The sequence below is a fragment of the Chamaea fasciata genome, unplaced genomic scaffold, assembly GCF_029207755.1.
Source record: "Chamaea fasciata isolate MVZ Bird 193981 ecotype frontalis unplaced genomic scaffold, bChaFas1.0.hap1 SCAF_4, whole genome shotgun sequence".
Classification (NCBI taxonomy): domain Eukaryota; kingdom Metazoa; phylum Chordata; class Aves; order Passeriformes; family Sylviidae; genus Chamaea; species Chamaea fasciata.
Window position 1 is genome coordinate 46,059,603 of NW_027094089.1, and position 19,271 is coordinate 46,078,873.

The 19,271-nt window shown below is 39.8% G+C and overlaps 1 protein-coding gene across 1 annotated transcript in view; it reads right to left on the reverse strand.

The window, feature by feature from the left end:
* Positions 1 to 19,271, reverse strand: part of LPAR1 (lysophosphatidic acid receptor 1) — a 72,587-nt gene that overhangs the window by 20,098 nt on the left and 33,218 nt on the right. Inside the window, exon 3 of the mRNA XM_066181453.1 lies at positions 13,221 to 13,968. Coding sequence (XP_066037550.1) covers positions 13,221 to 13,968 — 748 coding nt within the window. The remainder of the gene's footprint in view (positions 1 to 13,220; positions 13,969 to 19,271) is intronic.

The window sequence follows — 19,271 nt, forward strand, 5'->3', positions numbered from 1 at the left end:
GGACATTTATCTCTTCTGTTTGAAAGCAACTGCAGCAAAAGGAGGCAGTGAACTTAAATTTCAAATGAAAAGGATGTCAAGCTTCTCTAACACAGCCTCTAGCAAGTACAATATTCTTTGTTTTTTTGGGGGAAATCTGCATTCAACAGTGCAATAATGCCATGAAGACATCCCATAAGAGACACTTTGCAAGATCCCCTGTACTGTAGGAGTCAAGGGTAATTCTTGGAAACTTGTGGATGCAGAAGACCACTCTGCAAACTTTGGGGAGAAAGGTGTAATTGTTTCAAAGTGAAGTGCATAAAGTACAAAGGTTATGAATACTTTGCGGTCAAGGCCAGGTTTGAAATCTGGTTGGTGTCCCTGCTAAGATTTCAACAGTACTTGTGGAGAAATCCTCGTGTTTATATAGACAAATGCAGAACTTCTGCTTCTGCCTGCTCTCTCAACTAATTTTAAATGCAGGAGATTTTGGAATTTGAGGCACTGTTGTATGCACTGTATCCTAGAAAATTGCTACATCTGTGGCTGTACATCCCTCCCAATGGTAAATACTCAAACAGGTGCAATTTCCTTATGGATCAAACCTTAACTGGCCATTATTTCTGTAAAATCTACTTTTTCAATTACTGATGATCAATGAAGTCCTGGACTTAGGAACTGGAAGTACAAGACAACTACTAAAATGAAATCAAATCAAATCTAAAAAAGTATCTTTTTGATGCTGAGTTTCCAGAGCACTGAGGAGAGGTTATAGCCTTCGAAAGTCCTGTATCCTCTGCACCTTTAACCAGAGGATGTGTCTCAGCCCTGGCTGGTTTCTGTGAGCTCTTGTGGATGCAGACGGAGCTACCCAAGGAAAGAAGCTCAAAAATTAGACCACAAAATCTCAGCAGCAATTGTAAATTGACCTGTGCCTGGCCAGTGGCCAAAGACAGAAGGCTCTTTTGCATCCTGGTACTTCCCTTTCTTGGATCAGCATAGTCAGGGAAGCTGGGAAGCAAATGGCGGCCTACCCAGAAGGCGAAGTACACAATACTCCTCCTGGTGAGGTATTTCTCTATTTCAATCAGAGAGATAAATCAATCAGAAGGCTAAATGGTGAACTGGCAGGGTAAAAATCGAACAGATGGGCCTGTCATTTCACAACCTGGTTCCAATAATTCAGGCAAAAAAAAAATTTACTCTTCTTTCTAAGAGTAAATGTCTATACACTGGATATTTATGCCTATGATAGTGGTTTGCAGAAAGGTGACTACACTTTGCTTTCTGAAAATAGGCCTGGAATTGCTTTTCTATGCCCTGCCACAAGCCAGGACAGTCTGGCAGTCCAGCCTAGCTCAGAGGCATGTGAGATGGGGCCACTGGTGGTCCAGGACAGGATGATCTCTATTGTGAAGGCCCCAGAACATCTTTTGACAGCTCAGGCTCCCATGAATTATCCTGGCAGTTTGCCTGGCTGCCAGAGGTGCTGCTTCTGCCTGCCAGCCAAACAGGGGCAAGACCACATAGAGAAAGTTACAAATAAAGTGAGCAGAGAGATGGGAACAAAGGAAAATGAGAGGCAGGAGGGTTAAGAAAAAAAAAATTAGAGAAAAGGAAAACCTCATGGGAAACAGAATCAATCAGTACTATGTTCTCTGGAATGTGCTTAAAAGCTCCTATTTCTGGAGTGCATATGGCTTTATCCACACCTCTCACCCTACTTGCTGTAGCAAGGCCAGTGTACCTGAAAGCCTTCTGCTTTATAACAGGACTACACATGGTGAGTGCAGTAGTCAGGTATTTGATGGGTGAATTGGCTGAAAGTTCATCTAAAGAATGCTACATTACATATTTCAAGCTAAGTACTCGGCTTGGTTTGTTTACTTAAATTGATCCCTCCTCCCCACAGAGTGAACCAAACCAAGCTTTTCTGCTTGGAAAGACAGAAAACCACACAACTTATTTTGTGCAGAACTCTACCTAAATAGGCAAGGATCAGATGCAGATCACCCACAAAAAAGGACCATTTTCAGTCTTCATGGTCTACAGGGGCATTACGGTCTATTAACCAATATGCATTCCCTTTACCTTTATTGCATGTTTGTGTGACAATAGCAAAGAAGTTAAGCCACAGTAAACATACTCTGGTATAACTCTCTTCTTGTTGAAGGAGGGTAAATACAAAATGCAACTGGAAGGCCAAGTGTGTTCACAAGGCTAAGCATTGGGCAGGAAGCAGGCTGCAAGAAATGATCCCTGGGCAGCCAGCATCCTTGCAGCTATGTCCTACAACATAGGATCTGTCCAGTTTTCAATTTTAGTCTCTTTAAACGAAGGAAGTGGCAACTATTCTACAAAACCACAATAGTTTTACACAATATTTTTTTTACTCTCTATATACTGAGCTTTTGTTTAGAAAATTCATCTTGAAATTACTCCTTGTACTTATCTAGAAAAGTAAAAAATAAGCATCTTAAAGCAACTTAAAACAAGGGAAGATAAGAATTATCAATGCCATATGTCAGAACAAATTCTTTCTGAGGTTGTATCAATACCAGAAAATGTAAAATAGCTCCCTCACAACTGCTTTTAGAAGAACAAGGAAGGTACTGAATCCAGGGGAGCTTGGCAGCTTTACCTCCTCTAACAGCTAAATCCCCTCCCTTTTCTTCAGGAGATGACTTCTTTCATGAAGGAAGATATTTCAAAAATCTTAACTGTTCTCACGTATCTATGGTTATATTAACAATCTTGTAATCAGATACCAAGTACTTTATTAAAACAGAAAGACCCAGGCAGATAGCTCTTACTCAAACACAAAAAAATGCAACAGAATTACTCTCTCACTCCTCTCAAACATTCTCAACCTTTCTTCTTTACAGTAACCTCATAGGCTTTTAATGTCAACATCAAGGGATTAATTACTTCAACCTCTGCAACACACAGGAGGCTACTCTCCCAACAGCAGCACATGGCACCCCCATGGCAGATATGTCTGGGGCAGTTTTACAGACCAAGTTCTCACCTTCCCAGTTGCAAAACTTTAGATCCCCCTATCCACAAACTTCAAAGCACTCATCTCTGTTCAAATTCCTCCTGTTTGCTGGTGAGTTTGGAAATCAAGGATTATCACTTAAAGCAATTCTCTTTGCTCCAGTAAGCCACTAAATAGTGCAGAGTGATGGACAACACCAGAGCATGGAAATTAAATACCTCAGATTTACAAACAATGCCACAGCTTTGGAAGTCTCATGACCTTCCACACAAGCTGTGAACCCTTGCTGTTCTCTAGGCATTGATGGCAAAAGGACCAGTGTCCAGCAGTGGAGCTGTCACATTACACAAGCAGCACACTTGGACATAATATCAGCACTTCTCCATATGGATCCAGGAAAATTAACTTCAGAGACATTTTCTTATCCTTAGGAAAGTAGAAGTCTGACACAAAGTTTTCCCAAATGAGAACTACAGAAAGGATGGGGATCTTCTGCTGTTGTTGGTGCTTCCAGTTTTAAAGAAGGCTATCAAATGTGTAAGTCTGTGAGAGAAACTTATAGTGGACTGGCTGGGAAAAAGAGAAGGGGAAGGAAAAAAAACCTAAAAATATCTTTGAAAGAAAAAAAGAAAGTAAAAGCAGTCCATCAGTGAGCTCTGTGACAGCATGCCATGAGTATGAAACACGAAAATAGGAAGCTATTCTGCTCCCACCAGAAGAAGTCAGAATCTTATTTTCTTTTCACAATCAGATCCTAAATACATTCATTAAAAAAAAATACAGAAACTAAGCCTTTTTGAGGAACATTCTTTTCATGCTGAGGCTAGAAGTATGGAAGCATGGCTGCTGTCTGAAAGATGTCAATCACTCCTGACCATTTCCCACTGCACTGACTGGCTGCTGTACCTCAGATATCTCAGCAAGTTTTGCCATCTGCAATAACTCTTTGATTTGATGTTAAGAGCCATAGTTTCATTGAAACTATAAAGGAAAAAATAATTTGATATTGAAAATTGTTATTCTTCTGTTTTCATGGATTATCCCAGAAAAAACAAACCCAGAATACTTAATCACACTGCTCATGTGCAATGAAGCAATGCAGAAGGAGCACCACTGCTTGTCTTGCACAACATGGTCTGTTGTTGTCAGTGCTTTCCATTGGTGGAAACAAACACTAGTTCAGTGCCTCATTGAATGCAGTTTTACAATGAGACAAGTTAACAGCTGGCATTTTTGTTCACATATTTTCTGAAGCTGAGGTCTAGGTGTAAATTTGACTTAGCACTTGAGTGGTGTTTGCTGAAATGCTGGAAAGACAAATGGTATCACAAAGGTGAAAACAGAAGCCAGTGGCTGGACATGGACCTTATCCTGTACCTTCACACTGCAAATGCTTTCCCTTAAGAGTTGCCAAGGATGCATTAGTTTCAGCTGGGGGGACAAGAAATATAATCTGGAAAGTCAATGAACAAAATAAGCAAAACATTTAGAACCAAATTCTCCATGCAACCATGTGCTTTCTAGAGGACAAAAATGTTATGTGGTGAGCAGCCATTCTGTAAAAGCACTATTGTTGCCTCTACTAAAGAAAGGATGGGTTCCCATCTTCTCTTCCAAAAAATTAAAAATTCTCAAATTTTGAGAGACCAGTAGGACTTGGTCATGTTCTGGCATTTTAGAGAAAGCCTTCCTGTACATACTGATTTTCAAAACTTCTTGGTAACAATTTTTGCCCTGGGTATTCAGCAAAGTTTAACAAGGCCTCTGTTTTAGAGCAAAAGTCTCACAAAACATGCCCATCTCCATTTTGGAGAAGCCCAGGTCGATGAGTATTCACTCATGAATGTAGCACTGCTAAGTGGAGTCTGATCTCAGAACAAGATGGGTTACCAATTAATTTTGATTTGGTGTGGTTTTTCAGTAAGCGAACATCTCTCCTTAGTCAGCAAATCCAAGAGAAAATCTTGGATTCTATTTTTCAAGGTCAAGGTGTGATTTCCAAATCCTATTATTAAAGGAAAATAAAAATAAATTCTCAGGGCCTGTTGAGAAATATACCTACTTTTGCTATTGCAATTAATTTTTAGAAGCTTCTTGGTAAAAGGACAAAACATATGCAAGCAACAGGAATTAATTTTTTGTTTATAATTTTTTTTAATCAAAAGGTGAAGTGCAAGATCTACTTAAGGTTCACTCCTTTCAGGCCATTCCTGGAAAAATGAAGAGTGTTTTCAGCTGCCCTTTAATTTATTTTTCCCCTGAAAAGGTAAAAAACTATACTGAACTCGGGAAAGACTTCTATTAAACAAGGCCTCATTTTCATCATACTTAAAGGAATGTATTTACTTGAGACATTTTTCCCTCTCAAGAATAAAATAAAATAAAACTATGTTCCTGTCTTGGGAAATGATGGAAGGTCCTCGAAGAGAATTTTCAAAGGATCCTGAATAAAAATAAATAATTCTTATTCTTAACTGAAAGGGGAAAGAAGGAGAAAACTTCTAAATGGATTCCCCAGGGTGAAGGAAGCATTGAGTACCGTAGGAATACCTGGAATACTTTAGAGAAAAGACAGTCACCAGGGATGTAACAGCTTTAACTGTGGATGCAATAAAATCAACTGAGAGAGTTGGTGAAGAAACGCTTAGAATAAGACTTTCTACACATCCAGCCATACTCTGGGTTCAGAGAGAGTTGCCTGGATACAAGGCACCAGTAACCTTTGCTTCATCAAGTGGAGCTTGCATGGGCTTGTTTTGGAAAAGAAAGCTACTTATGAGGTTTATCACACAAACAAACTCACCATACTGTAATTTCCAGACTCTGTGCTTTCTTATTATTTTTCCATTTGGCATCCTCACCAACAAACCAGTAACAGGAAAAGATTAGGTTTTGGACTGCCAGAAAAAATTCAAGAAAATCCACCAGAATTCATTTGCAGGACTATAAATAATAAAAATGATCAGTGGCTGAGATTTTGATACAGAGCACACATAGTACTGCTTTACTAGCAGCATGAAATCTAACAAGCAATCAAGAAACATCCTACAAAGCATGTTAAATTTTAAACACACTACAATCACTGCATAATTATATACATAGATCCTTGGCAAGTTTCCATGCCTCCATTATTTTAACTGGAAAAAGAAAACCTGACTGACTTTTAATAATTCTTTGTGAAAATTTGTATTCCGTTAGAAAGTGCTAGACCTGTATAATATAATGATCAAGCTGTATTTATCAAGAAAATAGAATACACACATTTACATTTACAAACATAAAAATATTATTACACTTGTTATTAATCATTGACTAAAAGTTAAAATTCTTGTTACTAAATCTTAATGATTCCAGATCAAATCTGAATTAAATTTTCTAACAAATATATGCAATAATATGAAGACTTTAATTCCCCTTCATCTACTGCAAACTAAAAGCATACTGACATTACTTAAATCAATATTAAAATGTCATTAAGATGCATGCGGAAATAAAAAAAACCCCCAAAAACCAAAAAAACAAAACCAAAAAGATAATACATAATAAGTGGACATGGCAAGGCCCAGAAACCACCAACTCCCTAAACTGCACCTTTTTTCTGCAAGGAAGCCTTTGAGGAGCAATCAGAACTACTCCTAAGGCTTAGGGAGAACAAAAGAGGGGGAAGAGGGGGATGAGGGGGCCGAGGGGGTCCAAGTCATCCAAAATCCAGTAGAATAGGTGTGCTATAAATAATAATTTTAATGAAGATTTCACTTTTTTGTGCAAATATTTGATGATATAGCTTGAAAGTACTGCTGTCACACTGCATTTCTGAAGGCATGTATTACAAACCTTCACTCTCCAAACAGTGCAATAAGATTTTATCCATTAAACTCTATGAGCCCTCCATTTAGACTACAGTCATCAGCAACAATTTCCCAGTTTACTTGACTGTAGGGTTAAATTCACTGTTTACGCACATTCAAAACATTCTTATCTAAAAACACTCGAACTGCACAAAACTGCAACCTGTGTGCTAGAACAGAAAGTCATTGATGCTCAGACTACTGCCTGCACTAATTACAGAGTTTATTGCCCTGTTTTTCTGTCAGGATTAAATCAATACACAAGCGACATTTCGATGATGCAGGGGTCAGGCAGGGTTGGTGACTCCGAACTGGCCCTCTGTGCAGACCACAGGGTAACATGGTATTTATGGCTTCACATTGCACCACTTCCAGAGAAGAAGCTGCTCTCACCTGAACTGATGTTACTGCCGAGCCCAACTCTCTATGGAAAATGTAATAATTACAAGGAAAAACACCTGACTGGATGATGCTCTTTTCCCCATGAGACCACTGTTACCTGATGGAAGGACATTCCCAAGTTAAGACAGCATCCTCAATTTTTCATCTCAGGAAAAATGCTGCTGCAAAGACAATGCCTCTTGACAGCAGCAGAACTCCTCAAGAAGGAGGTAAACATGTGAAGTTGTCTTCTTACAGTCACTGGGATTAGAGTTAAATCTTGGCTTCTCCAGGAGATCATCTTAAAAGCTGCATTGTGCTAAGAGGGCTAATGCTCCCTTTGGCCTGCAGGAATAACGTACCATAGGCAGGGAAGGTCTGTCAAAGTTTGAGTGGTACCATAACCAAGGGTCTATCTAGACACAATCATCTTCATCTCAGTCCAAGACCACAGCCTCATTAACTGATGAAATATATTTCCTACTGTTTAAGCCTTAAGGCCAACAAAGACAAACCATTCCAGCAAATTACCTGACACTGCATGAGACATGCCTTTGTTGAGACACCATGTGCTTTCAGTCAGGTTGTAGCACTATTCCATAGTCTTTTTCTGTTCTACTGATAATCAAGTGCTTTTACTGCATAAGAAGAAAAAGGGAGCGAAGATGCAGACTGCATGTCAAAACAACCAGTCAGAAAGGTTAAAGCTATCAATAATGCACTTTATTTGCTTCAATGGTATAGCTACAGCATATGTGAACACTCACGTACATTTACAGTTTTTTGCTGTTTTCCAAACCCGTTTGGTACCTAGATGTGAAAAAAAAGCTACAAGAGTACCAAAATAAATATCATGAAATTCATAACTGCAGCAGAGAGGGCAGGAAAAATGCTGGTGCTGAGCAGTTCTGCCCTTCCAGAAGTTTATACCGAACTTCCAGATTTTTTTTCTTACATTTATTTCTTTGTTATAGTGAGTAAAGGACTGTCTTCAAACACAGTGAGACTCCTTTAAATCAAAAGTTATACAAACTCAAAGTTTAAACTTTGAGAAAAAAGAATAGACATCTTTTTTATCTGTGCCAACATTACCAGCCTTACAGAGTAAATCACATTCCTGCAAACAAAGCGGATGATTCTACAGGCAGGAAAGTCCTAAGTGTCTTTTTACTTCCTAGGAATATAAAGGGTAAACAATTATGAATTTATTGTTTGGTCTCCCTACATCCTGTGGGCTAGCTGTGGTTCTTGGCTCAAAAGGCATGCCTAATTTTGGCCAAACAATATTGAGAACTCACCCAACATAGAAGGCTAATCATCAGGATTAGTAAAATACAAATAAAAAGGGTTGTTGGTATTGTGCTTATTTGAAATTCAGTTATAAACCCTCAGTATCACAATCTCACAGTCTAAATTCTAAATAGAGAGGAATGCCTAAAATTGAATATGGAGGTATACGGCAGAGGTATCCACACTGTAAAAACAAGTGGTGACAAATTAGAATGGATATTTAATCAGCTTTTAGGCAGGAGAAATACAGGCTGACTTTCCACAGCAACATTCTAAGCCAGTACTTCTCTACAAATACAGATATGCACCTGAAAATACCTGAAAGACCCTAGGCTTTCATGACTGATTCCAGGCCAAGGAATCCAGACCAGAGCTAGCTAATTCAGGCCCCGGCTCTGAAATCCTTCATTTGGTGCTTTCACTACTTCTTGAAACAATAGTTAGATACTGTAATCTATTTTTGGGCCAAACCTACAACTGGCCCAGACAAACGCTTTCAGAGTCTAACTATGATCCCCAGCAGAAAACCAGTTTAGCTTTGCTTCTAAATGTAACAGGAGAAAAAGTGGAGAAAAGAAGAGAGGATGCCAAGTTTCAGCTGATGTATCTGCTCAGTTTCTGCCTGATCCCTGATTGCTCATTTAAAGGGAGCACATGGTGGTGGTGAAAGGCAAAGTGTCACTGAGCTGCAAGCCAAACCAGACATGATTTTTTGGCTTTGTGCAGTACACAGATCAGTCCTTCCTTAGTTTCAGTGAAAAGGAAAGGCATGGTTTAGAAAAAGAGCTTTATGTTTCTTGTTACTTTTGAAAGATTTCAAAAGCAGCCTTGTTAAAAGAAGAAAGGGCTCAGCTATGAAATCACTTCCTTCTGTTTAAACTATTTTACTCAAGGAAAAAAACAAGAGGGCATAAAAAAAATTGTTCTCTGCTTTTGACTTGTTCCTAGGATTCAGTATCCCACCCACTCTGTGGGATGATGCAGTGTGCCAGATCCCGACTGCTCCAGTCAGTGCGTCAAGCGGCCAGAGCCCTCCCCACACAATCACCCCCTTGTCAGAGGCAGCTGGCACCCTCCCCACACATGCTGACAGCACCACTGCCTGCAGGATTGCACCCCTTTGGGCCAGCTCTTCTCCTCTTGGAGCAAGGCAGCAAGGCACAAGGAGGGCAGGCCGTGTTAGGCAGCTAATAAACAAGAAGCTCTTGTGTTATTCCCTCCCCCTCCTGCCCACCACAGTGAGAATGCAGACAGGGGAAAAGACGCTCTTCTGCTTTCAGCAGCAGCATGGCTTTGCCTGGGAGTACAGCCAGCAGGACAACTCCAGGACGCCCGTTTATGAAAGTTCAAAAGTCAAACGAACCGTTCACTGCTGCCCAATTCACAATGGGGTTACTTACGGCTGGGCAGCATTTTAACAAAGATTCTAAGATAAGGAATGGTTTGCCTCACTATGCCAATGCTCACAAGCTTACCCAGAGCCTCAGTTCTGTTTTCCTTTCAATCCCAGGGTACCCTCTCTCTCCTCTAAAATGAATTGTCTTCCTGTGGGTAGAGCAGACTGACACAAACCAGCTCCCTTCCCCAGTCAGCTGTGGAAGGAGGAGAGGAGGGAGAGGGATCTTCAGATCTGCTTTCTTTCCCATCTTCACTTCCTGCAAAAAGTTGGCTTCTGCCTCAAATCAAAAATGTATGGAGGAATTATTAGCATTATTACCCTGATCTGCACCATTAAGAAAAGCATGGGCTCTTTTCCCCCATGTTTTTGAGGTTCACAGATGTAGAAAAAGCCAGATAACATGAGATAAATGTTCAGCAAATTGCCCCATGCAGCCTAAGACACTCAGCTTTTCTGCCCTCCCCAAAGCTCCAGTAGACAAACTTACAGCACTGCCTTTTCAACGAGGCACTCAGGATGTATGGCCCCTGAAATTAAATCTTCTGTTTAAGAAAACTTTAGGCCAGACTTCCAAGTAGGCTGCCAACAGTGATGGAGCATCAGCACACCTGTCTAATCAACATGCTGACCACACCGTTTTGCTTTAGAGTATCTGCTGATATCTGAGATACGTGTTGCCCAGAAGTGCTTTGAAGTGATGCTTAGCTTTTCTTCTTTAGAACCACAAAACAACCCTCCCCAGAAACGCAAATTCAGCAATATGGGATGGTACTCCCCAGATGATGGCAACTAATGAACATTACTCATGGTGCACCTAGCAGTCTGATAACACCTTGATCCACAAATATTTAGCTCCTCAAAAGTCTCTGTGGTTACCCTAAAGCCTACCTCTTGACTTCAGTCTAATACTTACTTATTTATTTCTTAAATTAAATGAATTTACACAACAAACCCACAGCTGTTTCCCAACCATTTTTGTCTTGCAACTGTGCCTCACAGGTGGTAAGGAGGTGAAAGCATTGCTGCTTCTTTACACTACAGGCCTATGACTGACATCCTCTAGCTTTCCTCTAGAAACTACATTGCTTAGGAAAAAAACTAAACGGAACCAAAACCCAAACATTTTGTAATATAAAACCAAGGTGGGAGCTGCAAAAATGATGAAGAGTGTCACAACCTACAAGTGCCTTTGTTTCCTTAAAACAGATTTAATGAAATAATTGGTTATTGTTTTCTGTAAATAGTATTTTAAGCAGATTAGAAGAGATACTTAAGTACAGTGAGTGCAAAACACTGAATGAAGTGCAGTAGTAACACGAAATAAGATCCTGTTTGAATTTTGAAGAAAGCTACAACATGTGCCACTTGCACAGTCCTGAAAAATCTCACCTTAATGAGGAATCAGAGGTATTACTGAACTACATCTGCAGCTAAACTGAACTTACCTTAAGTTTAGCTAATGCCCCTTAACCTCTGGAGTTGTTTCACTCTTTCTAGAACAATACCTGAAAAAAATATACCCGTGAGGGGAAAAAGGGGTCACTTTATGTTCCTTGTACATCACTACTGTTGTGGCCACAGTGAGTGGCCTCTTCATCTTCCCTCTCACCTCTTCTCACAGGAGAAGGAAGGACAGTGTTGTCACCACCTATCCTTCCTGCTGCATACACATACCTCTAGTACCATACAATAGCTGACATTTGCTATTTATTCAATTACTGTTTATTGCTATAACTCCACACTGCATTGGTAGAAGTGGCTACTATTTTCCATCCACTTTTTTTTTGGTTGTTGTTTTTGGGGTCTTTTGCCTTTTTTTTTTTAAGTCTGAGCCAGTCTTTCACCTTGTAGGAAATACTACACTGCTGTATGAACAATACTGGCTTCAGGAAGGAAAAAAAGAGAACTGTTTCCTAAAAGAGGACTGCAAAACCTAATTTTTCTTTGCATTCTTAACCTCATCTTGCCTTCTACCATGAAAATCAAGGAGATGGGGAGGGACAGATTTTTGAACCACTAGGAAGTCAGGAGAGGTTTTACCAGCTGCTACAGTCTCCCCTGCAAAACTCAGAAGTTCCTTCCCTCAAGAGAAGAGTAGGACATGGAGAAATACATCTTATCAATAGCTTAACAGTTAACCGCACAATTCATATTCTGGTTAAAAAGCAGATCACTAGGTCAGAGTACAACATGTAAATTCTTAAACTAACAAGTGAGTTGACACAGTGACTCACACTGAATCTCTGCAACCATTCTGCCATGTTTGTGATAGAAAGCACAAGTTGCAGCATAAACCTGTGGGAACCATAATGTCAAGGAGAGAAATGGGCCTAAGTTTTGGGCTCTGCATTTGTTAATTGCATTAACAGTTCCATTTATGGATATTGGGGCAACCATCTGATGCAGTAGGGTACTGGGATACCTAAAGACCCATGTACTGTACTGGAAGACCTAATAGGTGAGAACACATATTGGACAAGGAGAAAACCTGCACCATCCTTGCTGCCTTCAGCTCACTATCGTCTTCAGCAACAAAAACCAGAACAAACAGCAATGATCACCAGGGAATGGTACTTAGCATTTAGGCTGTCCTTCTGCATAAGGAAACTGGGAGCCCTAGACAAAACCCCAAGTAAAACCATTCACAAAATGACAAGAACCCCCTGAATCCAAAGTGTGTTGTGTTATTTCCCTCATGCCAAGCTCTGAAGCAGAGCACCCAGGCACCTCCTGAGCAATGTGTTGAAGCACACCAGTATCTCACATGCTACTTTCCTGTATTAGCACATGGTCAGATACTGATATGTACTAACCATGATTGGACTGAGTACATGCAGTCCTGCTTAACACTCAATCTTTTTGTGAATAGCCTGTAGCCCCTCACTGTTCTCCATATACTGGAACACTGCATGAATACACACATCACCTTTCAGGCGGCAAAAAGGAGACAACAGGTCCTTCAGTGGAATACTGAACCCTCCCTGTACTATTTTAAGTTCAGCATCTTCAAAGGCTAAAGGACAAACACTGTGTATAATAGGTTGCTACAAAAGGTTTTAACCATGGGTTGCTGCAAAAAAATCACATTACATCTGAATTTTCACCAGTTTCATGTTATAGGGCTGAGTGACCATGTTACATCAACTTCCATATATAAGCTTGATAGTCCCAGTGGTCATAGTAGTGAACTCTGGGTGTTCTTATTGTCTGCACCTCTTCTAGTGTCTTCCAAATTCTGCTGACCCCCAGGAGGTGACCATTACCAAAATTACCTAATAAGAAACAGAGCAGGGAGAACAGGGTGGGCAAAGTAAGCACTTACCAAGAACAATGACCACAGTCTTGAGAAGGCTCATCATGGTGTCCCGATTCCTGCGGGGTCCAGAACTGTGTCTGGACATTCTCATAGTCCTTTGGCGAACGTACCCAAAGATGTGAGCGTATAGGACCACCATGACCACAAAAGTGACGAGGTTGAAAATAGCCCAGAAGACCAGGTAGGAGTCACTATAGAGCGGTGCCATGTTGGAGCAGTGAGTGATATCACAAATACAGTTCCATCCGACACTTGGAATGGCACCCATGACGATGGCCATAGTCCAGATAACAACAATCACAACAACCACCCGGCGGTTGCTCATCCGAGTGTGCAGCTGCATTCGGAAAACTGTAATGTGCCGCTCAATGGCAATGGCCAACAAGTTGGCCACAGAGGCTGTCAGACTGGTGTCAATGAGGCCCTGACGGAGAAGCCAGGTGCTTACAGTCAGTCTTCTAGTGTTGGGTCCTGTGTTGAACATTAAGTAAAAGTAGGCCAGCCCTGCAAAAAAGTCCGCAGCAGCTAAGTTGGCCATTAAGTAATAAATAGGAAAGTGGAATCTGCGATTGACATAAATAGCCACCATAACCAAGAGGTTGGCCAGCATTATGAAGATGCAGACAGTAATCCCCAGTCCCATTACAAGCTTGCTGACAGTGTTCCATTCAGTGGCTAGATATTTTCCACTTCGGTTATAAAAGAAGGCAATGGTTTCATTGTAGTAGCATTGTGGTTCGCTCATGGCTGTGGACTGAAAGAAGAGCAAAAAAAAAAAAAAATAGAGAGAGAGAAAAAACCAGAATGACATCAGAACTGAAAACACATGATTGCCTTCATGGATGAGACATACACAAAGAGCGGGGAGGGGATAGGAAAGGAACACGCTTCAGAACAAATTTATTTTTCAGACCAAATGGCATTCCACAACTCACAAACAATTGCTCTGAAGAATCTAGTAACAGCAACCAGATTAGAAACAACCAGAAACAATTTCATCTGCTCTGGGAGCCAGCATGATTTCTGGTGTAGTTGTAAATTGCATAGAAAATGAGCTTCTGGCCAAGCAGACCAGCTGAGAGATTCAGTTAAAGGGAAAGGCATGCAATTAATAATTAAGAAAAATTAACTCTGCTAGATACCTTGTCTATGTTATCAGTGCATAAAACTGTTGTTTTACTGTAGCGGAAGAATAGCTCTTCAAAGAGAAGGAAAGGTGCATTACATTTCTGAGCAGGTTTTAACTCATTCCATTTTCCATCATGGGTATTCCTTCCTGTCCTGTCTTAAAACGTGGGAAGAACACCCTAAATAAAGACTGTCAGTATGCTCTGAGACAATGAATTACCAGGGATGATGTATGTCCACAAAAAGTGCTTTTATGAACATTAAAGGAAGCATGATATAGCATTTCTATGAGCACCAGTCACATTTCTAGAAATGGTTTGAAATACACAATGCTTTTAAATATAACTCACCAGAACTGACTTATTCCAATTTGAAATAGGAGTGAGCCAAGAAATAAGAAAAGTAGTATTTGGCTTAACTAGTATTAAAAGCATCCAACCTTATTTCCTGCATTAAATGTTGTCATGGCAATGGCAGAGAACACATGACTAAATTTCTTTGCAGAGTACTGAGAACAGCTAGGGGGGCAAAAAACAAGCCCATATTCCACCAGAATGTGGAAGTTTTGGATAAAACGGTTGGCTTATAAGAAAATGCCGAATGAGTTTCCTTTCTCAGTTCCATTCAATTACTCAAGGAGCAATTCCCAAAAGGCAAACCTTAAGAAAAGAAACCCCTCTGAATAACATCCTCATTCCTTGTTTAGCATGGGTAAACAACAAAGATGTAAAAATAATAATTAAAAAAAAAATCAAACCAAGAAACACATAACAAAAAAAGTCTCTGTCTATAGGACCTGCCTTTGCCTCTCTGCTTTTATTGATCTGGAACTCTATCAAGTAAACTTGAATTTTTACAAAAACAGGGCAGGTAAGAAGCCCAATCAAGGAATAGATCAACAACACTAAAAGACAGTAATTTCTTCTGGTAAAAACATACAAAGTAAACCATATGTTTGGGATAGCTACAGTTACTCTGCAGGAAGTGCTGCAGGTAACTTAACCTTCTTGTTGAAAACAAAAATGTGCAGAATTGCGAAACAGAATTCGTAACTTGACTCAAGTGAAAATAGTATCTGATAAAGATCTCCTTAGAATTACCCAAAGCTGTTTCTGCTTCTTTTCATTTCTACATTTGTCAATGCAATTAAGCCAAATCCAATAAAACAATATACAAAACTTTCCACCTACATCCCAAATGGACTACATGACATTTAAATTTATGTTAAAGAAAAAGGTCTTTTAAGAAAGATTTTACCTCCAACCCAAACATTGATCAGAAACATTTGCAGGCCGAGGATAATAAAAAGTTATAGTAAATAGTATTTCTCAGCACACTGAGTATAATACTTTTATTGTTCCTTTAGGATACATCAACTCTTGTATTTGAAGCCTTTCAGCCTTAATTATTTAAGAAATTTTAAAAGTTCTCATGTAGGATCTGTTGTGTATATTAAAAAAAATATTTATAAAGGACGTTTAACAAAAGGAGACCTAGCTACAAGACATCTGGTTTTAATTCTTTGGTTAAAGACCTTGTAGTAATAACAGGTCAACTATAAGAACCCTTGAGGGAGAGAGGAAGTCATATGAATGAATTAGTGGCCCTTATAAAAGCTTGCCAACATCTGCATTAATTATGTAATGCACAGGATTTTTAGTCTGTAGGAATATCTGGATTCAGGAACTAATGGATATTTGTGATCTTGAATAAATTCTCTTTGCCTGTGTATTTGTCACTCTGTTTTTTCTTTCAGATGTCTGCTGCCCTCATAATGATTCCTGCTCCACTCTTGCTCCTGTGGAAAGAGGCCTGCTACACCTGGAAAAACATATATTTTTAATTCAGAAATTTAAAATGTGGCAGGTATTATGTTTTTTACTTTCTCTTTCCTTCCTTCTTTGTATTTTTGTTTTGCACATGGGCTTAAAATGTGAAATATTCCCTGATTTTGCAATATTCTACCCTACCTTTTTGTTTGAAATCTGAAACAAAATTTGACAAAAAATATGACTTATTCACAAAATGCCAAGCCAAGGTGGAACGTAGGTACACACACAAGAGTACGTAAAATGCTACAGAGCCAGATTTGTTCAATTTAAAAGCTGGACAGCACTTGAGCAATCCCTGAGAAGTTAGCATGAGGCTCACTTGCTGCTTCTTTCATTTTGAAGACAGAAAAACCAAAGACTGTATTCATTCACCAGAATGCAAGGGATTTTGGAGAAGTTTTGTTTTTAAGGCATTCTAATCTAAAATCTGGGAACTCCTGGAAAAGTAATCTTTTCAGACACACCTCCCTCCCCACCCCTCCCCGCCAAGGGAAAGAAGAGAAGAAGATGATAGGGTTTACTGGCAAAAGTTCAAACAGGTGACTTCCAGATGAACAGTTTTTCGGATGCCAGTGTATATCTTAAAGGAAAATTTTGACCTCCCAGGTCACAAACATAAAAATCCCAAGGCATCACATTTAGCTGTGATGCTGAGTGGAAAGGCTCAAGCAGCAAAGAAATGCACTGTATCTCTCAGTACTCAAAGTGTTAATATACCACAAAGGCATATGCAAGCAGGCAGACACCATCCCCTCTCCTGCCCCTGCAGGAAAAGGGGCAGGGAAGTTTATATTTTAATTTCCTGAAGTTTCACTCAGTGTGTTTCACTGCCTGTGTAAGCCAGATGTGTGGTGCCTGGAGGTTTACCTCAACCATTCAGTATCTCTCAACAGAAGTTTAAAACATAGTGAGCTGCAAATTGCCCATTGTTAACTAAACCTCTAGGATGTATCTGTTCGAAAGAAGTAAACATTGAGTTGTAAAAACCAACAAGAGAGATAAAGAAAAATGGAGCAAAAGCAGACTAAAAGCAAAGTCTCCTCTCACCATATGGAAATGACCCAAAACACAGTTGTCCCAAAATCAAAGAAGAAAATCGCAAGTACATGGAATTAAATCTCTTAAAATCATGAGACATAGTTATAACCACAGCATGGTGCACACAGACCATAAAATTTGTCGCCAGGCCTTAATAAACAAAACTCACTCTTCTTCAGCAATTAGTCATTCAATTCACCTGGGCACTGGCCTTTCCAGGCATTATTTGCCTCATCGTCTCCTCTCCTCTGGTTGTATGGGATCACACCACAAGGGCATCAGTGGGAACACTGGGAAGAAGAGCCCATGTAAGCTTTCCCAAGTTCTGTGCCTGTTTCATCTTGCTACTGCCCCACCTCTGCATCACACCCGACAGAATAGGGTAAGGATTTGGATCCACAGCAGTTTGACCACTGGATGCCCTTGGGAGAGCAGCCCACTATTACCTGCCCCTCCTGGGGCAGAGACAGGAGTGGAGAACAACACACTGTCTGCCTGGAGCAGAAGGTAAGAGGGGATCTCTGGATCCTGCCAGCTCCATGGTGAATGACAGATCATCTGGTGAGGGCTGCTTACCTGGTAAGGGCTGTGAATGGAGAGATGCTTAGGGTGGAAAAAAAATAAGAAGGTTTTAAAATACCATAGATTGATCCTGCCTAAACAAACCATCAATTAGCACAAGGTGCCTGAGGGGAAGATAATCACTTTACAGACCCCTCTGCAATCTCAGAGTTTGGAGAGTTCCTTGGCCCACAAAACAGAAAAAGGCAAGCCGTCATCTCCCCACCCTCAGTAGCCATGTGTGCATCTACCTCTTGTCAAGAGAAACAGAGTGGAACATTCTTTGAATACTAAGTGTGGTAAACTAAGACTACAAAACCGTAATCACTGTCTTATATCTTTACATTTAGTGCAACAGTGAGTGGAAATCAGTACCACTGCTTTCAGCTTAGGTAAATACCTTAAGTTTACCAACATACCAGGAGTCAAGTCGAAAAACATTAGGGAACTACCAACTTCAAAATCCCCAAAGAAGGGTATAAATTAAAACTATCTTTAAAATAAGGATAAGCAAGTAAGTATAGGCATAATTGAATCAATATGCAAATACTTCATCAACCCACAACTGCTAAACATGGAGTTTACAAAAGTAAAGTTGTAACAGATGAGGGAAAAAACCCAATTTGCAAAAGAGCTGTCCATTACCTAATGAAAAACACAGACTACTTTTCAAGCTGCAGAACATGAAAGAAAAGCTTTAAAAATAAAGTGGAAAAGATGTGTTTCCTTTAAAGATAAAAGTAGAAGTAAAAAAAAATCATGAACTTACAAGACAAGGGTCCTGATCCATTATAGCCTTATGCACAGACATATTTTTTATCTGCACAATTGAAGTATGAAACCCTAGCACCAACACAGAATGGCTCCTCCTCTTCAGAATTGCATCCCCCAAAGTAACCATTCAACAGACTTAAGGATAAACCTGTATAATAAGAAGGGGTGCTTTTGCCACAGCAGGATACTTCATTTCACTAGATTCATTTTGCCCTTCAAAATGACCAAAGCTGACAGACTGGAGGAAATTAATATCTCTGTTTTAATGCTATTGAAACATCCTAAAGCATAAAGTTACTTAAGGATCATGTGGCAATAGTTAGTGGACCCAATAATTTTTAGGATTTTTTTGTAGCAGACTGTATTACCAGAGTGTCAGAGCTGACAAATGTCCCAATGACTAGAAACTGAACTGAGAATTTAATTTCTCTGTCTCCTACAGTTTATACCTGGAAATGCAACTCAATATATCTACTCACTGAGTGTATTAAAGAGACTCAGTCACCAGCAATAGTGTGGAAAGAGGCAGCTTTACTCTTAGAAGGTATAATTCACAAGTGACACAGATCCCATTGATTAGCTATGATTTTGACCTTCACAGATTGGCGATAAAACCAGGGAAGTTGTTGACCTTCCAAAATTCTGCAAGCAATAGAGGATTTAATATATTAAAAGCTAGAAGAATTGAAAAACAAAACAAAACAAAACAAAACCCAAAAAAAAC